Source organism: Arachis stenosperma, chromosome 6 (assembly GCF_014773155.1).
Source record: "Arachis stenosperma cultivar V10309 chromosome 6, arast.V10309.gnm1.PFL2, whole genome shotgun sequence".
NCBI lineage: Eukaryota > Viridiplantae > Streptophyta > Magnoliopsida > Fabales > Fabaceae > Arachis > Arachis stenosperma.
In genome coordinates this window covers 137,367,598-137,393,417 of record NC_080382.1, presented here as the reverse complement: position 1 = coordinate 137,393,417, position 25,820 = coordinate 137,367,598, and the positions used below count along the sequence as shown (strand labels likewise).

Sequence of the window (25,820 nt, the reverse complement as noted above, 5' to 3'; positions counted from 1 at the left end):
ACCTTCTATAGTTCTATTTGACCCTTTCCATTTGTTGAAAGTTGAATGTGGAAACTTAGAAACTTGAATGTAGAATTGAGAATTCAAGGACACATAAGCGCGTTTGAGCAACCATTATAAACGTGTCCTGTTATGCACCATGCCCTTTTCTCCTTCCGGTTGTTAAGACTTTCCATTACTTATTTATTACGTTGTTAGTTGATACCCGCGTAGTGCACAAGTTGGATGGAATGGATATCTATACCGTTACAAATGCCATTGTATCCCGTAGAGGTGACAAAGCGGATTAATCTGTCTCGTCTATTAAAATGATATAAAATGAAAGAAAAGTTCAGTAATTTTATTGTATTTTGACCCGTATATAATCAGCAGAAAAAGGTAAGTTATTGAATGAAATTTTACACCAATCTCACACCATCAAATTATTATTGATGACTAGTTGATGACTATCAATCACAAATATTGCTGCCGTCTAGCATTGCTCTAAAATAAATTTGTTATTTTGTCTTGTCAAAGGATACATTAGCAAGATGGTAAATTGGCCCATCTTCTCTTTCTACTTTTTTAAATAGTTTATATTAATACAATAATAAATATACACCAACAGTAATAATTAAAAACGGATTCAACAATCAATATAGTCCTGCATTCAATATCAAAACAGTATATCAGAAGACAAGCAAAATCAAAAACAGCAAAAAATTAGAAACAAATAGACAACCATAATTCAAAAAATTAGGGACAATCATCACCTATAATGGAATCAAAAGCTCTTCAACAGAACCGGTATAATAACGACGAATTGGTTTGGTAAAATATTAATAATTGTTGCAATATAAATATCCACCAATTAAACATTCATAATTTATTCTTTTAATCAGAACTATTTAGGTGGTTCAAATTTTTAACGATAAACACTACAAATTTTTTTAAGTTGAACGGAACACTAATGAAATTAAAAAAAAAATGTTTACGTGTATAAATAGAACATAACATGAGACAGAACAAGGAAAAAAACATTAAAAGTCACATAAACTTTTATTTGTGTAAATAATATATGTCAATGAAAGAGTGAATATAATATTAAAAAATGTGTGTATTATCTCAGCTATACAAAAAAAATATATTAAAGAATATTAATACTATAATTTTTTATTTATATTGTTTAATTTTATATATATATATATTTTTTTATTTTACATGTTATAAGCACAATGCTTATATCAAAATTTAAGAAGACACAGATAATAAATTTATATTATGTCAAAATTCTCTCATATTCAATTTAATGCTTTTAATATATTTGGAGACAACTACTTATCATGGATATTAGCATAATTGTCAGAAACGAACTGGTGATCAAACCGATCAAGTTACTGGGTCACTGATTCAATCGGTGGATCACTGGTTGAACCGGTTGACTCGGTACTATGTAAATAAAAAATAAAAATAGCAAAAAATTTAGAATTATAATTTAAAATACATATTTTTACTAATATTTTAAGAATATCAAACTATTCTAAAATAATATGGACCAGAAACAATAAATATTTTGTTATTTTTACCCTATCATAAATATTTTTATTTTGTTTTTATATTAAAAAAATTATTATTTTTAAATTTTAATAATTTATTAATTAATTTATATCTATTATATTATTATATACAACAAGTATTTATTAAAAAATAATACTAATAGATATTATATAATTATAAAAAATAATTTTATAATTATTTTTAAATAAAAATATAATTAATTTTAAAATAAGTGAATTTATAATTAAATTTAAAATAAATTAGATATTGGTAAATTATTTGATATATATATTTGCAGCAGTATATATATATTTGATATATATATTTGCAAGATGTGAGGGGTTCGAACCCCATTTCTAACATTTTGTTAAAATTTAACTCTTAACTGATTCGGTTGGATCAAGTTTTATTGAGTTCGACCAGTTTTTATCGGTTTGCATTGAGTTTGACCGGTTCACACCGGTTTTCTATCTCATGTGGTCTAAAGATCGGATCGGATAGGAACAAAATTTGGTTGAACCGATCGGTCCGGTCTGGTTTTAATAATATTGGATATTAGATGTCAAAATCCATCTTGATCAATGAATCTTGAAGATACTACCAAAGCTAATAATAAAACATCCCAAAAAGGATAAAACTAAAGCCGTGATCTTTTTTCGGTTCATTTGTGAATTAACTGAGGTTCACTTAATGCTGCTGTTAAGTATTGACCAAATTTTTTATTCCTTAAGAAATTTAGGTTCATTTGGTTTCGTTTTGTTTGAATTTGCTGAACTTGTTCGTATATAGTTGTTTAGTTAGTTTTTGTTCAAATATGAACTAATTTGGTTCATTTGTGAATTACTGAGGTTCACCTGATGCTACTGCTAAGTATTGACCACATTTTTTATTTCTTAAGAAATTTCAATTCATTTCTTAGTTTAATTTAGGTCATTGGTATTGTTTCAATTGAATTTCTTCTCCCCATCTTTTGCTTCGGCTTCTGCTTCTTTTTTCATCTTTTTTTTTTCTTCATCTTCTCTTTCTTATTTCGTTTTCTCAAAATTCTTTCTGATTTATTATTTTCAGAGGAATAAAACTAAGAAGAAGAAAAACGAAGAAGAAGGAGGAGGAACACAAAGAAGAATGAAGAGGAATGCGAAGAAGGAGAAGGAGAAACGCAAAGAAGTAAAAGAAAAAAGAGAAGAAAAACGCGGAAACGTTTACGTAGTTGGAGCGTTTATTCATGCTCCACCAATAAAACTGATTTTTGTTGGGTTTGGACAAACTTGATTGAATTTGGTTGAAAAAAAATTTAAATGTGTAATAGCTCTCTTTTTTTTTTTTTTTCTACCGTGTTTTCTAGTGCGGCAGACCAAAGGCTAATTCGTTGTGGATCAAAACTCTATTTAAGAGTTTGTTGTTGACAAATAAATTAGCCAACACTTATTTAAATAGATTAATAAGCTAATCACTAGACTAACTCAACTTAGTTATAAACATACACAATTTAATAAACAATAACTCCACAAGATTTTTTTGTCGTATACAATACGCACAGCCATTCATACATGCAACACTTTTGGACACTATACATACTACACTAGAAGTTTTTTTTTGGGGGGGGGGGGTTGAGTAGAAGTTCTTTTTCTACTAAGAAAGTAAGAAAAGTTAATAGTCAAAATCGTTTTTGAAAGATACTTCGATCTTTATTTTGGTTCTCGAAAAATAAAATTAATCGAAATCGTCCCCGAAAGATATACGACTTGGTCACATTAGTTCTTCTGTCAGTTAGATGATGACGTGTCATGTTAAGTGCCACATGGCACATGATGACGTGGTGGGTTGATGCCACGTGTCACAAGATGATTGGTTGACGTGTCACTTGACATGTAAAAAATTTATTTATAATCAAAATAGTCATTGAAAGTTAAGAGGTAAGCCATTTTCATCCCTAAAATTTTAAAAATTAATTAAATTAGTCCTTATATAAATTTTTTTTATTTTTCTTGATAATATTAAATTTGAAATTTTTTTGATACTACTAATTTTAATAGAAATGTAATTGACAAACAAAATATACATTTCAATTTTGAGTATATATATATATATATATATATATATATATATATATATATATATATTCCAGCAAAATGTGATAGTGTAAGAAAAATGTTTTAGAATAGAAAAGAATAAGAGAGATTTTGAGAAGAATTAAAGGAGAGAGATAATTTTATTGAAAAAAATTTTAAGAAGAAAAGATACAATTATTAATTTTTTGTTTGTCAATTATATTTCTATTAAAATTAGTAGTATAAAAAAATATTTCAAATTTAATATTATAAAAAAATAAAAAATTATATAGGGACTAATTTGATTAATTTTTAAAATTTTAGGAATGAAAATGACTTACGTCTGAACTTTCAAAGACTATTTTGATTATAAATAACTTTTTTACATGTCAAGTGACATGTGACACTGATCTGACACGTCAACCAATCATTTTGTGATACGTGGCATCAATCCACCACGTCATCATTTAACTGACGGAAGGACTAATGTGACCAAATCATGTATCTTTTGAGGATAATTTTGAATAATTTTATCTTTCAAAGACTAAAATAAAGATGGAATATCTTTTAAAGACGATTTTGACTATTAACTCAGAGTAAGAATTGGTGTAGCTCTTTAGAAAACAAACATATTTGCCATTACTATACATGCCACTACAACGTGCCACATTGTCAGAACTCTTCTGAAAGACCCAACTTGTCACTTGTGAGACTGTGATTGGACTGGGCTCATTGTAGTTGAGCTGGGCTCATTGGGATTGGGCTTTTGGCCCAATGGATACCTTGGTACAAACCAAAAAAAGAGAGAATTATTTGTGTAAACTCAATAAATTCAAGCTTTTTAACCCCCGTCCAAAAAAGAAAAGCTTTTTAAATTATGGAGAAATAAAACACAAAAATGTTCAAGTTCTCATGGGCCACCACAGTTTTCAATTTCAATTTCAATTTGAAGTTATCAGCGCCACTTCCATTTCCACACTCCGCTTCGCCACTGCCATTTCAGGCAGGCACTCCGCCATGAAAAGGACTCCAACCTTTCATGGTTCTCGCGATTAGGGCACACTGAAGTAGACGAGGAACAAGAAGAAGGATCTTGAGTTCTGGAAACCGTGAAAGTCCTCCTCTTCTACCATGGATTCTGGTTCTCCTCGCAATCGCATTGATCAGGTCCTCCCCAAATTTCACTCCCAACCCTTAACAACGCCGTTCATACTCATTTTTGTTCTTTCTTCACATTTCACTCTGAAAAGAACGAAAAATAACTACTAGAATCTGATTTGTTTTGTTTCTTGCATATCACCGAAAATCTCTCATTTTCCTTTGGTAATTAGCGAAAACAGTTTTTGTTTCCCTTATGCCTAGTTTGTTTCTTGAGCATGACTTACGATGGTTATTGCTTTTTTTTTTTATTGGTTTGGTTTGAATTTAGAGAATCTATGGATTGTTCTGTTTCTCACTGGTATTGGTGACTGAGTTTTTGCATGATACAGTTTTATCCTTCGAAGAAAAGGAAAGCGGCTGCGGTGTCGCCTGCTTCTATGCCTGGGAGATCTGAGAAAGGTGCAAAGCATCATGGGGTTGATGGGTCTCCTAGTGCCAAAGGAACTTTGGACAGTTACTTGGTTTCTTCACAAGATGATTGCCATGCTGCCAGGCTGTCCAATGTGGCCACCCCGGTTGGGGAGTCTTTGGTTAGGCAGCATTCGGTTAAGAGAAATTTAGCTTTAGATGTTAGTAGTTGTATTGATTATGAGCACAGTAAGCTGCCTGTTTTGTCGGCCCAAGGGAATGAGCTGGCACAAGCTTTGCCTTCAGGACTAATGGATGAATCATCGAAGGTGAGTTCCATGGTGGTTGGAGACCCTGGCCAGGAAAAAGGATGGAGTGGTATGGGAATGGGTGTGCCAAACTCGGATGCGAAGCGATTTGCGGCAGAGTTTCTGTCCTTGTATTGCAGGTACATTCCTTTATAATTTTGACCAATTAGATCATGTTGGCTCTGTCATGATTGGTAGGGTCATCTGTTTGCACTTTGCTGTGGATATGTGCAAGCATGGGTTTTGTTGTTGTAGGTTTTTCTACTACCTCTATTTTATTTATTTATTTTAAACTATCAATTCCTGCTTCTTATATAATTTGAACTATGCTGCTTGCAGTGGAGTAGACCAGATTCGTTTGTCGTCGGAAATGAAAGAAGATGCTCATACCAGACATTGTTCTCTTACATTAGTAGATAAAAATATTAGTTTGGCGGAGAAGTGTGAGGACCCCACTAGTGAGCCACATTTTGGTAGTGAAAACATCTCTAGTGATGATATTCCTAAAGAAATCTGTTCTGGTGTTGTTGGTAGTGACCCGAGCCTTCGAAAATGTACCCATACACCTACTTCAAGTATGAATCCTGCTGAATTTAATACACCAGGATCCTTGGTTGTCAAAGCATGTGTCGAGGAGACTCCAAAGTCAACACGTGGAAGCTCAAGTTTTTCACCTGGCTCAGCTTTTTGGAATGAAGCGATTCAAGTTGCTGATGGTTTCTGTGTTCCTGTGACTCATGATTCTTCTATTGTTATGCACAAGATTAATGTGGTGGATGAGCAACATGAAATGGAGAATTCATCTAATTTACAAAGTCATGATGGAAAGCTGAGGGAAGTAATGGATCAATGCAAGAGCAGATTTTGGAAGGGGGAAGCGGGGATGCACACCAAAGGTTCCAAGAAAGAAGTCTCTGTTCTTCCTGTGAAGCATTTTGATTTTTCATTAGAGGATAATATTTTGGGTGAAAGTACCCTGCAAGATTGTGGTGTTGGTAATCTGACTAATGTTACTTGTGAGGGTGGTAGACAGTATGAGTGTGGTTCTGTAACAGACCATAGATATCAAAAGATTGATGAAGGGAAGGAGAAGCCTTTAGTAGATGCAGGATGCAAAAGAATGAATTTTTCAAGTCAGGATAATATTAGTATGACATTTAATTCACCCCTCAATGAGGTTGCGATGGCAGTTAATACACATAAATCTGATGAAGCTTGTACTCCGTCGAGTAGTCTGTCGTTTAAGAATCATTTAGAGCTAAACAGCTGGCTTCCACCTGAAATATGCAGTATATATAGAAAGAAAGGAATCTCAAAGCTTTATGAATGGCAGGTTAGTTGCCTTTTATATGAAGTTGCTCCTTAAGTATTATAACAATTTGCTACACATTATTTTTTCTATAAAACTGATTTTATGCTCTTCTATCCAAATGTATTGCACTACTGGGTACTGGCTGCTATTTGTTTTACTTTTTTTTCCCATTTCTTTCTTTCTATTAATGTATCTTAACTTTTGTTCAAGTTGTTGGCTTAGTGTTTAGTGGGTTCTGATTTTACACCAAAAGTATCCACCCTTTCTAAGCTTGCTCTATCCACCCTGTCTAAGCTGCTCGAACGATGTGCAAATTTCCCGTTAGTCATATTGTTTGGTTATTATTGTGACATAATTTATGATATATGTGGTTAATGGATGTTTTCTTTTGATAGGAATTAATGATGTTCAAATTTGTAACTAGTCGTGCCTCTTTTTTGGTACCAGGGGAAAATACTTGGTACTTGTTATCTGTGAAATAAACATAATTTGGTATATATATTTATGTAATTAACCAGGTGTAAAAACAGTGTAAATTTAGTTGGATATGAGAACTTCTTGAAATATGGCTGTGTTTAACATTATGATCTGATCTTAAAAATTATTTACTTCAAAAACCTTTTGTTCTGGCATATATAAGTTTATTGGAACTTTCTATTTATCTTTCTATCTATTAGGTTGACTGTCTTCGGGTGGATGGTGTCCTTCAGAGAAGAAATCTTGTATATTGTGCTTCTACAAGGTACTCTCTTATGCAACTGGATATTTCTGTAAAATGTGTCTGGAAGGAACAGATAATTTGGGTAGTATTGGAAAACAATTATATCAGGACAGAGAGCATGCAAAAGTATCTATAGTGAGTGCTTGTTTGTGTGTATGTACTTGTGCCAGCACACAGGCTCAATAAGGGGAAATACCCAAGTAGTTACTTAATCAGCCATAACTAGGGTATACAACCATGCAGAATTAACACAGTTGCACTTCCTCAATGTGGGATCTTACAGCACCCTGTTATATTTATGCCCTATTCATTTATGTAAAGGGTTTAATGATAATGTGCCATGGGTCACGAATTTGAGGAACGTGTTTGCATTTGTTTCGTCTTCCACCTTCAGGATTTCATTAGATAGAATGCTATTCTTGAGTTTGGTCAGAAATACTAAGATCACTTACAGCCTTATACTTTTGTAATGACATCTGGAAAAAGAAGCATATTTAATCAATAAATGTTTTATTTCATATTATATTACTTTTCTTGTGTTGAATGTCTAACTGAATCAATATATTATTTTATACTTCTGTGTATATCATTGCTCAAGATCTATATCGTTTCTTCTATACCTGCATCATGTTATTTATCATCTTTTACACTGTTGAAATTCCTGTCTATCTATATTTTCCTTTATAAATTTGATTTGTATGTTTTGTTTTCTCTATATCCTTCTCATTTTACCTTTATATGTCTTCCTTTCGAGGAAAACATGTATGAAATGATTTTCTTGTTGCCACAGTGCTGGTAAGAGTATCGTTGCTGAGATTTTAATGCTGCGGAGGGTGATATCTACTGATAAAATGGCAATACTTGTTCTTCCATATGTGTCAATCTGTGCTGAAAAGGTGCACTTTTTGTTCTCTTCTGTTTAATTTTTTAATTTTTCATTTATTTATATTTTTAAAAATACGATTCAGGTTGTGGATGTGCTTATGAACTTCCATATTTCAACAGCTCAAAATTTACACTTAGATGTCAATTTGGTTCACAGGCAGAACACCTTGAACGTCTTCTTGAGCCACTTGGTAAATATGTTCGTAGTTATTTTGGGAACCAAGGTGGTGGAACACTTCCTAAAGACACTTCTGTGGCTGTTTGCACGATAGAGAAGGCAAACTCCTTAATCAATAGATTATTGGAAGAGGGCCGTTTATCAGAGATGGGAATTATTGTGATAGATGAGTTGCATATGGTATTGTCACTCATTAACTTTTTAGTTACACGTTTAGGAGATGGGAATTCTATTACATGCAAAATGGTACACTTAGACAGTTCTCATAGTGTTTTGTTGCTTATGTCTTTTAACAGGTTGGTGATGCAAATAGAGGTTATCTTCTGGAACTCATGCTGACAAAACTTCGTTATGCGGCAGGAGAAGGTATTTCAAAATCAAGTGAAGGAGAAAGTTCAGGTGGAAGCAGCGACAAGTCTGATCCTGCTCAAGGTCTGCAAATTGTTGGAATGAGTGCAACAATGCCAAATGTTGCAGCAGTTGCTGACTGGCTTCAAGTATGGAGTGTTTCAAACATTATTTATTTCCATACATAACAAATGCTTCATTAACAAACATAAGAATAGCATGTATTATTTTTTTTTCCATTTATAACCTAAAATAAGTCCAAAAAGTAGCAATTATTGGACTTCAATCTGTTCAGACATGATCTGCATAACATACATATTGGTATTTATCTTTCAGAAAACTTTGATCCCACCTGACTGTGTTAGGAACCTAGACAATACTAGAGTGCATGGATATAATGAATAAAGGTGGAAATAAATAGAGAATTAGGGAGTTGTTGCCCTGCTGGGGGGAAGATCAGGAGGTGGTGAACTGGGGATTTGCACTGGATTATCTTCCTAAGCATTTTGACGACGATCTTCTTCCTATGTTGATATCACACTAAATTAATATTCTGGTTGTGAAGTAATTCATTTAGGGCATGTTTGGTCTGCGCAAACATTTTCCATTCCATTTTCTAATGTTCTCTGGTTTTAGGTTTGTTTGAAATGAAAAAGTAAAAATAGAAAATAGGATTTTATTGGTTTTCACTTTCTTCCCCACCAAAATGCACTGCTGATGAACATTGACATGAAATTGAAGAAACTCAGCATCAGCAAGGCAAATCCTAAGAGGAATCTATCTTGCAGTTCATGATTTTTAATTCAAAAGACGATATGAAACTTCAGGGAATTCTTTGAATCATAATTTGTAGACTCTATCTGAGGTACAAGTATTACTGTGCTAGATAATTTGGTTTCCAAAATGATAAATGAAGCTTTCAACATTGTCATATTACTATAAGCACCTTTTCTTCTGGTGATTATCTTTTAATTTGATTGTTGCAAATTTTACCTCAAGGCAGCACTATACCAGACAGAGTTCCGGCCAGTTCCTTTAGAAGAATATATAAAAGTTGGTAATTCCATATATGACAAGAGTATGGAACTTTCTAGAACAATCTCAATGGCAGCTGATCTTGGTGGTAAAGATCCAGATCATGTTGTTGAGCTTTGTAATGAGGTGGGTACTTTAGAGTCTTAACTGCAATGTATACACTCTGTAGTGAACCCTGAATAATTATCAACAATTAATATGCTTTCAGGTTGTTCAAGAGGGACAATCAGTCTTAATATTTTGCTCTAGTCGAAAGGGTTGTGAATCGACAGCAAGGCATGTTGGAAAGTTCCTTAAAAGCTTTATTGCTAATATTCAGGAGAATGACTGTGAGTTTGCTGATATTACTTCTGCTATCGACTCGTTGAGAAAGTGTCCTGCTGGGTTGGATCCCGTATTAGAGGAAACCCTTCCTTCGGGTGTTGCATTTCACCATGCTGGCCTCACGGTAATTCTTTTATTTCTTCTTTGTTTATAGCTTCTGCTAACATTGTTAGTGCAAACTCAATTTAGTAGAATTCCTCATTTGACCTGAACTCTACGTATGGTATATAGAATGAATTTGTGGCAGAATATTTCACCTATTTCTCAAGTCCTAGAGCATTTTCACTGTTCTCAGGTTGAGGAAAGAGAGATAATTGAAACCTGTTACCGAAAAGGACTTTTACGTGTTTTAACTGCCACATCAACCTTAGCGGCTGGGGTTAATCTGCCAGCTAGGAGGGTTATTTTCCGCCAGCCTAGAATTGGTCGTGATTTTATAGATGGGACGAGGTACAAACAGATGGCTGGTCGTGCTGGTCGTACTGGAATTGATACAAAAGGAGAAAGTGTATGCCCTTTTCTGTTACACTTTCAACTATTATATGGGTAGTGTTTGTGTTTTGTTTTTAGGCTGATTGATATATTGTACTTTTATGTATTTTGACTCATTATCATCTTTATTTATTTCTTCTCTTGTTGTACTTAACATATTCAATAATTCCATATGCATATTGTTTGCTTCTACTTGGTTATGCTTTTCACATACATGTTATAGTTTAATTAATTATAATTTATATGTATGTGGGCATATTCATGTTACATTGATTGCACTGTTTTGTTATACTTAATTGATTAGTTGAATGTGTAAAATGATTTTGATCTTCATAGGTACTTATCTGCAAACCAGAAGAAGTAAAAAGAGTTATGGGGCTTCTTAATGAAAGCTGTCCACCATTACATTCCTGTTTATCTGAAGATGTGAATGGGATGACTCATGCAATCTTAGAAGTTGTGGCTGGTGGAATAGTTCAAACAGCTAGTGATGTTCATCGCTACGTTAGATGTACTCTTTTGAACTCCACAAAACCATTCCAAGATGTGGTAAAGTCTGCACAAGAATCCCTCCGCTGGTTGTGCCAAAGAAAGTTTCTTGAATGGAATGAAGACACTAAACTTTACAGTACAACACCTCTTGGACGTGCATCATTTGGCAGCTCTCTCTCTCCAGAAGAATCACTTGTAAATGTTTCTGTTTACTTTTATTTTCACTGTTCTGTTTGTTCTCTTTGGTTCTTCTTATTCTGGGGATGGCTTAATATTTAGGTGGATAATTTGGGGAAGTGGATAATTTGGGGAAGTTTTAAAAGTTATGTTTATCATTGGCATTAACCTGTTATGTATGGTTGATCTTAGATTGTGCTCGCTGACCTTTCAAGGGCTAGGGAAGGATTTGTCCTCGCATCTGACCTGCACTTAGTTTACTTGGTCACTCCAATCAATGTTGATGTTGAGCCAGATTGGGAATTGTACTATGAGCGATTTGTGAAATTGTCTCCACTTGACCAGGTTGGTTTCTTCTAGAAAATACAGCCATGACATAGTTCATGATGTAACTTCCCATGTTGCTTTTCAGAAAGACTTTTGGAGCTGCTTGGATTTCATCAGATATTCAATATAACCTATCTTTGCAGAAGAAATAAATTTATAGTACGGAAAGTGTCCAAACTATATAAATGAACAATGAAATGGTAAAATTGGAAGTCAGAGCTCTATGTCAGTGTTATTCTAGTACTAGTATGCTGTGCAAAGTGTACTGTTTGAATTGTCTTTAAATGTCAAGGGAGATCAATTTGGAGTAACTTTATGTTTGTAGTTTTGACATAACTGTTCTATGGAAGCTTTAGCATATTTGTAACACCTGTTGATTATCATTGATTTTTTTAATTTTTATTTCATTATTTATTTTACTTTTTGCAGTCAGTTGGTAATCGAGTAGGTGTGACGGAACCATTCTTGATGCGTATGGCACATGGGGCACCTATACGTTCTTATAACAAGTCAAGCGACAGTACAAGAGGGATAAACAATAAACGAGGAAATCAACTCGGGATCTCTGATGCAACTGCACTCTCAGATGATCAAACACTTCGTGTCTGTAGACGATTCTATGTAGCTCTTATTTTGTCGCTGCTAGTTCAGGTGCTTTTTCCTGTTGTGTGGATTAAAATATCACTATTTGTATTTTTTTTCTTTGTTTTTCCAAAGATGGATGCCATTAGGAAAAAAAGATAGAAAAGTAAGAAGGAATCCTTCTCAGTTAGAACAAGAACTCAAGGTGTTAACACAGTACCCTTTTGCATGTCCAATTATGGAAAATTCCTGAAAGTAACAGAGTGGAGAGGATCAAAGAGAAGCCATGAATGTAAATTAGATCCTAAAGGAAGTCAAGGGGTAACGGAAAAAGCAAAGCATTGCTGTTAAGCGAAAGTAAACAATATTTAAAGGATAGTGTCATAAAATTTTGTTCTGCTTACTGTTGTAGTTCTAACAATATTTCAACTTTTGTTTTAACAATTGCTTTAACAATACTTTTCCTCTTTATTTAATCTATAATATTTTTCTAGTGATTAAATCATTCTTTGAATGAATGTGCTTTTTTAAAGGAAACTCCTGTGGGCGAGGTTTGTGAAGCATATAAAGTTGCCAGAGGAATGGTTCAAGCCTTGCAAGAGAATGCTGGAAGGTTTGCATCTATGGTTTCTGCATTCTGTGAGAGGCTTGGCTGGCATGATCTTGAAGGCTTAGTTGCTAAATTTCAGAATCGTGTGTCATTTGGAGTCAGAGCAGAGATTGTAGAGCTTACTGCCATTCCCTATGTTAAAGTAGGTGCAGTCGAATGCTATCACTCTGGCATATTCCATCAAATAGTTTATGTCTTGTTCTTAGTATAGGCTTGTGATAGAGCTCATTGCTTTGCCTTGTTTACCATTCAATTTGTAGGGTTCTCGAGCTAGAGCACTCTATAAAGCAGGTTTACGAACACCTCTTGCAATTGCTGAAGCTTCGGTACCAGAAATAGTTAAGGCGCTTTTTGAATCTTCATCATGGGCAACAGAAGGTCATCTTCAAAAATTTTTATTAGTGAATTTATTTATTTATTTATTTGTTTTTATGTTTAAAAGATTGAGATAACCTTTTTGGTGCTTTATTACATGAAAAATCACATATGATTAAAATGGCATTAAAATAATTGGATTAACATCTTATATGGACCTCTTGTTTGTCGATATTTCTTGATAACATTTTCAATTGAGTCTGTTAGCACTGCGCTATATTTTTTTATTTCTTTGAGTTTATCTTCAATTCTTGTTATAGTTTCTACTTGACTTTAATTTATTGCTTCAATTCATTCCATAAATCTTTGATGTCTGTGGAGACAATCTAGACTCTATTTTGACGAGATTTAATTTTGTTTATTTTGGAAGGCTCTGCGAAACGGAGTTTACAATTTGGTGTGGCGAAGAAGATCAAGAATGGTGCTCGAAAGATTGTTCTTGATAAAGCTGATGAGGCAAGGGTTGCTGCTTTCTCAGCATATAAGTCACTTGGATATGATGTCCCACAGTTTGCTCCTCCCATATTTACTGCTGCTTCTGATTCTACCAAGAAAGAAGCTGGAAGTAACTCTGGAAGTGACACAGCTCACACTAGTCATAGTTTTGTTGATGCAGTCCACAATGATAGTTCTAATGAAGTTGCTTTAGCAAGACAGAGACAAGATTCTGAAAATGATGCTCTAGTTTATCTGAAAGGAAAACCAATCAGTGAGGTTCCATTTAATTTGTCTACTGAAAATTCTGAAGCTCCAGTTATTGGATCTATAAGGAATGAGCCCAATGCTGCTTTTGACCCTACCAAGAATGTAGATCTGCCCACTCTCTCTGATCAGTTACAGAATCCAACTGATACCACCGTCATACATGATGGGTGCCTAGCTCGTGGTTCAGAGGACCAACATCATAGTAGAATTTTAGCAAGTGGAAATATGGAAAGTTCCACCCAGAGAGGTCCCATTAATGCAGGTAGTAGTCCTGGTGGGATTGATTCATTTCTGGATCTATGGGAAACTTTGCCAGAGTTCTACTTTGATATCCACTATATCAAACGATTGGAACTGCACTCTCCTGCTCCTTTTGAAATACATGGCATAGCCATCTGTTGGGAATGCTCTCCTGTATACTACATTAACCTTCCCAGGGATATTTTGTTGTCTACGGGTAAAAGCGATGACAGTTTATCCTTGAGTGCATGCAGTCACAAGCTGAAAGTTTCATCTTCTAATTCTAAGCATGATTTGGAGATTGCCAAGGATAGATGGAGCAGGATTAGTAAAATATTAGGAAAAAGAGATGTCAAAAAGTTCACTTGGAATTTGAAGATTCAAATTCAGGTTTTAAAAAAGCCTGCAGTTTCACTTCAGAGGTTTGGTTGCTCTTACAATCTCGGAAATAATGAAGACTTTGAAATTGTAGATAGTTCATATGTATTGCTACCACGTGTCCTCATTAAAGATGTAATTGACATGTGTATTGTGACTTGGATACTGTGGCCTGATGAAGAGAGGAGCTCAAATCCAAACCTGGAGAAGGTAATGTAAATATTCAAATTGCATGGATACTTGTACATATGTGACTATGTTTTGTGTTATTGTAGGAGATATTAGGTCGTTTAGAGTTAAGTATTTATGTTGATGTTTTAGGAGGTAAAGAAGAGGTTATCCTCTGAGGATGCTGCAGCTGCTAATCAGAGTGGCAGGTGGAAGAATCAGATGCGAAGAGCTGCACATAATGGTTGCTGCCGACGGGTTGCCCAAACAAGAGCATTATGTTCTGTTCTTTGGAAATTACTTGTTTCTGAAGAACTTGTTGAAGTGCTTATGAGAATAGAAATCCCTTTGGTAAGATTTTAAGTAATTTTTTAATTTTAATAATACAGTTTGAGATACGAGAGAATTCAAAGAGGAGAGAAAGTTCAGAAATGTGTACTCTGTATTATGATTGAGCTTAGCACTGATCTGTGTTTATATACAATGTGGGATAGGATTCTGCATAAGCTAGTCCAAAGGGCAGAATAGTGCTTTCATACTTAAGTTAGATATGGAAGCTGTAATTAACTTATAGCTGTCCTATCCTAGCTGGCTCTACTGTTCTAACTAGCCAACACTTCTCTAGACTTCATTAACTTTATTACTTAATGAAGTGTGTTTTTATTCTGATGTGTGTTGACACTAAAATTAGCAACTTGTTTATTGTAGGATGTATGCATTACAATAAATTATAAATTCATGCATTGCACATTTGATGCATCAAAAAAATTGTAAACTATATCGAACAAGTGCTGGATTCATTTAGGGGTTAGGACCTTTCTTGGACATATGCATAGACATGTAAAACTTTCTCATGTAAAGACATCTTGGTCCTTTCTCATGTTGGAAATTTTGTTTTGGTTATATATATTGATATTGAAAATATGAATTCCTTCAGCAAGCAAGACAAAAGATTTTATATAGCTTGTTGATTTTGGATATTTGTATAACTCAAATGTTCATTTATTGGTGTTGTTCTGTCAACGGTGTAGTAAATTTATTCCAATTTGGGTTTTCTGGAAATGCTAACTATGCAATGAACTTATGAACAATTATCAACATGTTAACCAATCTATTCCATTGAAGTCTGAGATTAACTGTATATGAAATTCACTAAATGACAAATATTTTAATTTCTTAATTGTATAGTTAAAATTTTTGTGTGGTTCTACATGCTGACTCTGATGGATTTTCTCCTTATATTTGGTGAAATATCATATAGAAAGATTAGCATTAGACTTGCATATCCTTGCAATGTATCATATAAGGTGATTTAGCTGCTAAATACTAAACCATGAATTAATCTCGTTTTTAATTTGCTTGAAAGCTTAAAGAAAAGCCATAAAAGTAAAAAAGGTGATGAAATAGTTGATATTAGCTTTTATTTGGAATGTATAAAGGTATGTTATTTTCAGGCCATTTTGATTATTTGAAGTTTGGCAGCAAGATGCTTTTACAAACATTCAATGCAGTGATAAGAAGGATGTTATTTAGAATTTGCTTTATTTTTTCTCCATAAATTTTCTCAATATAAATATTATAAATAATATGTACTGTCACAATTATAAACTAAGACTATGAACAATTATACCAAGTTACCTTGATGTTTGTTTTTATGGTTTTATGTTCTCAGTTGTTTTATATGTTTACATGCACTGAGTAATGCTACATGGATGCTGCTTTAGGTAAATGTTCTTGCTGACATGGAACTATGGGGAATTGGTGTCGACTTGGAGAGATGCATTCAGGCTCGTAAATTGTTGGTGAAAAGGCTGAAGTATCTTGAAAAGGAAGCTTATAAGCTGGCTGGGATTACATTTTCATTGAACATGCCAGCAGACATTGCAAAGGTGCTCTTTGAACACTTGATGCTGCCTATTCCTGATGGCCGAAATAAGGGGAAAAAACATGCAAGTACTGGAAAGCAATGCTTGGATGCATTAAGGTATTCAGCAAGTTTTTCTTTTTCCTTTTAATTGTTATTAAAAGCAATCTTCCAATAACTTCTAATGCTTTGCTGTTGCTTTTGTTAGTACTTAGTAGGTAGTTTATATAATAAATAAGAATTTAATTTTGATGCATTGTCAATGTAAAGTAATTTTACACGTGCATCCAATTACGTAGCACCATATCAGTAAAAATAATTACCTTTCACATTGACTGCATGAATGGTTATCCAAAAGGATAAATGTGATTGCATGACTGTGTAAAATGCTTTACACTGTCAGTGCATTAAAATTAAACTCAATAAATAAATAGAAGAGCAACAAATGCCTTTCCTTGGGTTTGCGAATTTATGTCTATGCCTCCAGTTTCTTATTTAATGATTTTCTTTCCTCTTTTGATTTTCAACCTTACAAAAGGACGTATGAGCTAAGTACTATCGGGCGGACTGTATCTAAATATTAAATAACTAGAGATGAGAAAGATCAAGAGAAATAATACGTGAAAATCTTTAAAATGTTTCAGATTTTGATGGTTTGACTTAAGTGGGATGGAAGGATGTTATACCGCACAAACATATTTATAGTAGGTTTGGTATGTAGAAGACAAGTTTGATCCATTTAGGTGATTTGGTTATGTTGATATGTTGGTAGCATTTGCTTTTATCATTGAAAATAAATGTTGTGTCTGGAGAATTCTCCATGTGTCTGGATGAAAATTAAGGAGCGGTATTTTCTTTTATTTTTTTAAAAAATCTTATGAAAGATGAACGTTTAGGGAGTCTGTATCTTTTAAAGTAGACACGGTGTGATCAGATGTAATGCATAAGTAAAGAAAATATGTCAATCTTTAACTTGATTTTTCTTAAGGCCCTTATATTTTTACTGAAATTTCAAATAAATTGCTGTAGTTTTAAATTTGTATTCAGGTTCCTACCTTAAATAAAAACAATTCAATTGAGTACCCACAGGGTATTGTTACCAACACTTGAATTAAATAAAATATTCCGTGAAAAGTCATTGATTTTTCATTACCTTCTTCATTCTTGTTCGTACCACCCACCATGTTTCTGCATTCATCATCATCCTCAAACACTCAAACTAGTCATTTATGAAGAAAGTGAAATAGAAGAGCACCTAAATAGAAAGAAGAAAAGCTCCAGAAGCAAACATGGTTTTTTATGATGCTTTACTATGAGGAAAACAAATCTAGACCTTTCTTCAAGGATAGATTGGTTGGTAATTCCCCAGGGCAAAACAACCTTTCTAGAGAGACCTTTTGATCTAGAGAAAATTAAACAGGCTGTTTGGAGCATGGATAAGGATAATGCACTTGGACTTGATGGTTTCACTCTGTTTTTTCCAAGCGTGTTGGATTGTTATCAAGCATGATCTTTTGAGGTGTTTGAGGAATTTCACAGGAATGGAAATATTAGGAAGAGCATGAATTCCACTTTTGTCACCTTCATTCCTAAGAAGGATAGGTTGATTAGAGTCAAGGACTATCGACCTGTTAGCCTCTTAACCAGCATGTACAAGATCATTAGAAAGGTTTTCCACCCACTTGAGTGAAATGCTCGGAGATGCTATTTTGGACAACCAAAGTGCTTGGCTAGGATGTTGATTTTAATTCGGTGGTGGATGATGAGGAGAAGATCAAAAGAATGTATTCTTTTTAAGTTAGACTTTGAGAAAGCTTCTGACAAGGTTAGCTGGAGCTTCTTGGATAAAGTTCTGCAACAGAAAGGCATTTCTGGATGTCTTACAAGAGATTGTCAATGGCTAGCCAAAGTGATAGTTTTTTGGTGAAAGGGACCTGAGACATGGTGATTGCCTATCCCTCTTTTTGTTCACCTAGTAGTAGATACTCTTGGTCTGCTGATTTTTAGAGCAGAGGCAAGAGGGTTAATAAAAGGTGACAAAGTGGGTTCCGAAGGGGCTGTGATTGTTAGTGTTGCAAGTGTGAGAAGTGTTGAAATTAGTCCCACATCAAAGAAAGCATGGAAGAGTGAGGAGTTTATAAGATGAGAGACCCATTAACTTGACACCTTAAGGTTTTGAGTTGGATGTGGTGTCTTCTCATCTTATGTTCTCTCGCTTGATTCCTCCCCGAAGTCTCCCCGGTGGTCGAGAGCTCTCCACGGTTGGCCCAACAGTGATATCCCATTGAGTTTGAACATTTCTAATCTCAGTTTTAGGAATATTATGATGAACCTCCCATATTATTTCCATGAGTTGATTATTTGATTTGTATGTTATTTGATTTATAGTATACCCTATTACATTTACCATGCTGTAGAGACCAGAATTTTTTATTATATGTAGGAGGCTAAATATATAAGTGTTATTTGCACAATCTTTTTGGTACATGGTACACCTTCCAATTTTGGACAATAAATGAACTATAGCCACTATCTCAAAAATAAATGTGTACACTTTAAGGTGTACAAAAATGTTGTAAATATATTCCCCAATATATATGTATTTTGATTTAAAATTTCTTTGTATTTCATATTTGCACATTATTCTAGAAAATATGATTATTTTTCAGGCATGTACATCCCATTGTTCCAATCATTAAAGAGCATCGAACAATGGCAAAGCTCTTGAACACTACACTTGGATCAATTTGTTCTCTAGCTAGGCTATCGGTAAGCACACAGAAGTATACATTACATGGGCATTGGCTTCAGACATCTACAGCAACTGGTCGACTTTCAATGGAGGAACCTAATCTTCAGGTATATGTTCTTAATCTGCAAGTTTCCTCTTCTTTTTTTTTTTCCCTTTGTTGTTTGCTATATTTAATATTATGGACTGTCTTTATGAACGATGCAGTGTGTTGAACATACAGTAGACTTCAAAATGGAAGAGGATAAAAGCGAAGGAGATGCTGATGAAAATCATTACAGCATTAATGCTCGTGATTTCTTTATTCCTACTCAGGTCTTTAACTTTACCTTGGGTTATGTTTTATTTGCGTTTTGTGTATCTGTGTGTGCCTATTGGGATAAGGCTTTGTTGTTGTCGTTGTTGTGTATGTGTGTGTGATAGGACCTGGGTCTTTATTGAATGCAAGATTAGTTAGTAAATTTCAAGACAAGTGTAGTTTTTCTTTCTATGCTGTGCCCAGTTCTTATGAGTGTTATTAGTGTAGAATGGTTTCCCCAATCTCTGTCATGCCAACCAGCATCGTTAAAAATTAAAATGTGTTTCGATGTTGTACACCTACAATAAGTTCCCTACTGAAATTTGATTCACATTTATAGCAGGACAAACCTCCTTTTTAGTACGACGCTTAACCCCCCGGCAGGGCGGGGGGTTCTCTTCCTATCATCCAAAACTCCCAATGTATATCCGTTGCAGTCTGCTATTCTTCAACAAACCTTATTTGGAACATTTTAAAGTTTAGGAAAGTGTATTTGTGTGATATACTTGAGCGATTGTGTTGTGTTCTTATTTGTTTATTTTGTTTGTTGCAGGACAACTGGTTACTGTTAACAGCAGACTATTCTCAAATAGAATTGAGGGTGATGGCACACTTCTCTAAAGACTCTTCTCTCATTGAGCTTCTCAGTAAGCCTGATGGTGATGCCTTTACAATGATAGCGGCAAGGTGGATTGGGTGTGCAGAGGATTCTGTCAGCTCCAATGAGAGAGATCAGACTAAAAAGATGGTTTATGGAATTCTTTATGGAATGGGTGCCAATAGCCTTGCTGATCACCTTGATTGCACTTCTGATGAAGCTGCAGAAAAGATTAGTTATTTCAAAAGCTCTTTTCCTGGTGTTTCTTCTTGGCTCAATGAAGTTGTTTCATCTTGTCGTCTCAAAGGGTGAGGAGACTTTTTCCCACTTTTGTATATCCTAAATGACATATCCCTTCTGCAATGCTATAATGACTAAGATGAGGTAAGCAATAAGCTTAGGACACCAATTGGTTCAAACAATTATTGATTATGCTTGCGATTAATTTCTGAAAGGTTAAGATGTTTTGTGAATGTTCATGAATAGTTTTATATTTAGGGTGGTTTGGTAAAGTTTATTAGAAATGTGCTTGTGCTTTCCAAAAAAGAATATATATTTTAAAGATAGCTTGTGCTTTTTAAAGTTAAAAATCTAATATAATCTTATATATTAATGAATATCCAGATTTATTCTTACTATTTATTACATTTATGTCTATTAAAGTTATTTTAATTTAAAAGTAAGTTCACTAAATACTATTGTTGTAACTCATGCTTATTGAATGAAAACCACTAATTTTGTTTTATCTAAGAACTTTTAGTTAGCTATATTTGAAAAGCCAAGAAAGATGAGCAACTTTTGAAAGTACAAGTTTTACCAAAGCCTCCCTTAATATGCTTTAGTAAACTGCCTTTTAGGGTTAAAGTGTGAATAGTACTTTACTCCATCATACCTAGAGGTGGAATTCTAGTTTTATATGGAAGAATAGGGATTAACAATGAATTCTTAATCCTTGATCATATAAACTCTGATAACATATGACATTGTTTTCCAAAAATTTTAGTCTCATGAAATGGTGTCTTATCTAACCACACTTTTATTTGTATTTCTTTGTAGACATAAATTATAGTTTTAGGTATTAGAAAATAGAAACAATTTAATTATTTTAAATGATTTACTGATTTCTATATCTAACCATAGAGCAAACTAAGCATATTTATGCTAGTATTTTATCGTATAGCTAGCTTTATTTTTCATCAGGAAAAAAAACATAGGATAAACTGCATTCTTTCTAAGCCTGTTACTGTTGGGCTATAACTTTGTGGTTTGCTTCTTCATGCACTATCCAGATATGTCGAGACTCTTAAGGGAAGAAAACGATTTTTGTCTAAAATAAAATTTGGCAACAGTACAGAAAAATCAAAAGCTCAAAGGCAAGCTGTGAATTCCATTTGTCAGGTATAGTTTAAATTTTCAATCCTGGATCCAGAGTCAGATTATGTTTTTTTCAGAGCTCAATGATCTTTGTGTTAATATTTTTTCCCCTGTTCCTCAAGGGATCTGCTGCAGACATAATCAAGATTGCAATGCTAAGAATTTACTCCGTGATTGTCGACGGTGTTGATAGTTCGGATTCTAGTTCTTCTATGGCAACCAAGTTTCGCATGCTCAGAGATCGTTGCCGAATTTCATTACAGGTTTATTATTATTATTATTATTATTATTATTATTATTATTATTATTTCTCTTGTTTACCCCATTGTGTTTGCTTATTTCAATCTTTATTGATTTACAACTAGGTGCATGATGAGTTGGTGCTGGAAGTTGATCCTTCGGTGATAAGGGAAGCTGCCGCGCTGTTAAAGACAAGCATGGAGAATGCAGTCTCACTTCTTGGTATGTGTTTATGCTTTTCTCTTCTTTACTTGGGTAGACGAAAGTTTCTGTTATCATATTGTGAAAATCAAATTCATTCTTTACGATTATCCGTGCGCTGGTGCAGTTCCTCTTCGTGCGAAAGTCCAAGTTGGGAGAACATGGGGATCTTTGGAGGCATTTGCACCGGACAGATAAATTCAAGATAATGCCGAAAATCACATCACTGAATAGTCCATGATGTCAGAAGTATTCAATTATATTGAGCGGCACCTTCATTGTTAAATTTTCAGGGAGGTCTGGAATGGAGGGGGGAATCATCACCCGACCATGGTAGCCAAACAAAAGGCTTATTAATTCTGATGAGGTTTTACTTCTATGTTGCAGATTAAGAGCGAGAAATACTGGCAAGATTTCATATTTCTCATTTCGAAGATAGCAAACGGGTTCGATGCATCACAAGTGGCGATGCTGCAATTATTCATTAAATAATTTTTCATGTATAGGATGGGAAAAACAAAAAATTTTGTAGAAATCTGTACATAATAGAACGCTCTTGTAAGAAAGAAAATTGACAATGTGGTCACTCCCCTGTTGTATCCTTATAAGAAAAAATGGCTACAGTTTCATCTCAACAAACAATGGTAAAACTCTCATCCAGCATAATGTCAAGTGAAAATAAATTGACAGGATTAACTCTGATAACTGATCAGTCAATTAAGCAATCCATCATCTAACAAAGAGCACAAACGTCATGGAAGAATTTAAGAAATCCTGTGTTGACTTTCATTCAACTTTTCATGTTTGTTATAACTTTTTCCGAAGACTCGTGCTGCTGCCTGATGCACTTTGGTCGCATTAACTAAAATAGGCAGTGGCATCTTTATAGAATTTAATTTGCTAGTTTACTCTTTAACGTGATTTGCCTAAAAAAAGATAGTGTACACTATACAACCACTGCAATCCCAAATCAAAATACAAGATTTTCATGCGAATGAAAAGTCTTCGATATATATATATATATAGTACATCACAATTCATCATAAGCAAATACAGAATTAATAAAACAGTAAAATGAACCGGAGCAGAATGTTACTATCACTTCCTCCATTCTTAATTAATTGTCCATTTTTTTCCTCTGTACCTAGACATTGATTTTGCAATGTACAGAGAAAGTGAAGTGTTCAACAAACTAAGAAAAGAAAAGAATTAGAAGTAGAACAGTTCTTTCAGTTCAATTATGAAACTAAGTAGTTATTAAACGACTTCACAAATAGTATCCATGAGTTTCTTTTTACTTTGGAACCCAAACAACATGGTCCTCAGGAAGAAAGTGACAAATTGGAAGAGTTCCAGGCTCAACTTTCAGAACTTGGAAGGCCAAGTGCTTTGGGTTCCATCCCAATGTGTCAGTATGGCACACGGCTATTGCTTTAACTCTGCTCCCGTCAGCACCCTCCAAAGGCACATAATAAGTTTCAATGGTCTCTGTTTCATGACAATAAAATACCGCGTAAGGGTAATTCTGTAAATGGCACACAACTCCCTCCTTTTCTCCAAGTTTCTTCACTCCTTTGGTAACCGTATACTTTTGTAAAACGCTTTCTTTGCTCACTTCGGTAGAAACCGCCGCAACATTTTTCCCAATCTTGGAAACGCAGAAATCAACCATGGACTCCAAAGAATTCACGCATTGCTTTTCCTCTCCAGAGATCGCAGGCTTTTCGCAACTGACTATTGTATTTATCATGCTTTTGGCATCGTCCGAATCTGGTTTGATGGATAATTTCTTGAATATTTCCTTCGCCTTGGTTGACGCGAAGGGAATGGAATCTGCGAGTCGGCGAGGAATGAAGGATGGTAGATTGGAAGGTTTGGTGAAGTGCAGGTTCATCTGTGATCCATGATGCAAGGTCTCTTCTAAGAAGAAAAGCGCGACGTTGGGATCGTGATGTAACTGTGTCTCTGTAGCTGCATATACATAGTCAAATGGAGAGTACCCTACGCCGACGTGTACTGGCTTTCCTCTTTTCCCAGCTCCCACGGAGACTCCTCCGTTTCCTCCGCCAACGTTGACGTCGGTGCCATCTCCTTCGTAATCCACTGAGGTGAATTTCTCATTCAGCAAACCTTTCAAATTTGGTCAATGTCAGCTCAAGTATTTTTTTAAGCTTAATTGCAGATTTTGTTCGTGTGAAATTAATACTAAGATAATAATTTAATTTTTAATTATTAACTTATAGTTTTTCAAGTCTTGTATGTGGTTAGATATTTTTGTTAAGATATTTATTTACAGAAATTTTAATACTCGATATTTATACCTACGTTACATCACTAAAATAGTAACCTGATATTTTTAACAAAAGGCAACTTGAACTCAATGATTAACAATTTGAATTATTTTTTTGATTTGTTGAATTTATGTTATATAACATGATTTTAACTTATCTAATGGGACAAATTGTTGTATAATACGAGTTGCCTACTAGAGGTAGTAGCATTTCATGTTTTCATCTCAAAATCTCAGCCTATGTAACAAATGTACTACAATGACATTTTAAGATATAAACTTCTAGGAAAAGAAAATGAAGTAATATAGTAAAGTAGTGTTGTTTTTTTTTTAATCTTTTTATCTGTCATTCCCAATTAATTGATGACGATTTTGTTGATAAAGATTTAAAATTAGCAATTAAAAGTGATGATATTCAGCATAAGAAAAATGAACAAGGCACCATCCGAATTCTGAAGTACAATATGACCTGTAGGGTGTAGCAGACTGGTGATTGCCTTTGGCATTGGAGTTTCTGGGAGCAAGGACTTCCAATAAATTTGAGGAGACAATTCAGCATTATTAGTTGCCACTAGTGAAGCCATGAGAAATGTAATAATGGGAAAGAGATGAAATCCCATGATATTGGAGAGCTAATTTATCAAGTAGTTATCAAAGTTGAGAAGATCGAAGGTGTGGAGAACAATGTGTGTTGCAGCATTTGTATATATAGTGAAATGGATTCTCAATTGGGTTGCTTGAAACGTAACAAATGACCACTAATTTTATCAACTAACTCATACACGTAACTTCTATTCATTCAACTGCCCCTGTCTCCGCCAATTTTGTTGCAATGCTATTATGAGACACAATTATTGCTTCTATTTCAAAGCTGAAATACATGTCTAGTTTGGTAGAGTATATGGCTAAAACAAACTAGGAATGTTTATTTATAATCATGTTTTTTTCAAATAATTATTGAAATGATTTAAGTTCGCCACCGCCAGCCAGGCAAGTAGAAAAAAGGGACTAAAATAAAATAAAAAGATTGTCTAATGATAAATATATTGGGCATTTATTGACAATTATTCGTTAAAACCTCTCAAAGAAAATTTATTCAAGTTCATCTTTTAGTAAGATTGGAGAACACAAATTAGTTCTTTTAGGATCTACTTGTCCTATTTTTCTTCTTGTTTTAATAGGAGGCAACCCTGGAACAGCATATTGGAATGAACCCGGGGAAGGCATTGGACATTGAAGGTTTTTGGGTGCTTGTGGTATGAAACTAAGAAGAATTATGTCACATGTACATTAAAATCAATTACCAAAATCAGCCACCAGTATAAAATACATATTAAAATATAGATACACATTGAAAATAAATTAAACCGTACATATATTTATATATAAATATATTAATGGCTAATTTTAGTGACTAATTTTTATGTATAAATAACATTTTTAAACTAAGATT

At 34.1% G+C, this 25,820-nt stretch overlaps 2 protein-coding genes across 2 annotated transcripts; one reads left to right on the top strand and one right to left on the bottom strand.

The window, feature by feature from the left end:
• The first annotated feature begins 4,527 nt into the window (after positions 1 to 4,527).
• LOC130936671 (helicase and polymerase-containing protein TEBICHI) lies at positions 4,528 to 22,782 on the top strand. Its single transcript, XM_057866785.1, has 25 exons — positions 4,528 to 4,754; positions 5,078 to 5,544; positions 5,744 to 6,737; positions 7,394 to 7,458; positions 8,228 to 8,333; positions 8,480 to 8,680; positions 8,797 to 8,997; positions 9,848 to 10,009; positions 10,092 to 10,331; positions 10,503 to 10,715; positions 11,036 to 11,386; positions 11,561 to 11,713; positions 12,125 to 12,346; positions 12,811 to 13,029; positions 13,148 to 13,265; positions 13,633 to 14,795; positions 14,907 to 15,104; positions 16,478 to 16,737; positions 19,287 to 19,476; positions 19,574 to 19,681; positions 20,218 to 20,570; positions 21,552 to 21,660; positions 21,759 to 21,899; positions 22,002 to 22,098; positions 22,205 to 22,782. Exons 1-25 carry the CDS (start codon positions 4,719 to 4,721, stop codon positions 22,273 to 22,275), a joined length of 6,438 nt encoding a protein of 2,145 aa, XP_057722768.1. The 5' UTR covers positions 4,528 to 4,718; the 3' UTR covers positions 22,276 to 22,782.
• A 237-nt stretch (positions 22,783 to 23,019) lies between these two features.
• Positions 23,020 to 24,987, bottom strand: LOC130935811 (BURP domain protein RD22-like). Its single transcript, XM_057865714.1, has 2 exons — positions 24,837 to 24,987; positions 23,020 to 24,207 (listed from the first exon to the last, which is right to left on the bottom strand). Exons 1-2 carry the CDS (start codon positions 24,985 to 24,987, stop codon positions 23,372 to 23,374), a joined length of 987 nt encoding a protein of 328 aa, XP_057721697.1. The 3' UTR covers positions 23,020 to 23,371.
• Positions 24,988 to 25,820: the final 833 nt, after the last annotated feature.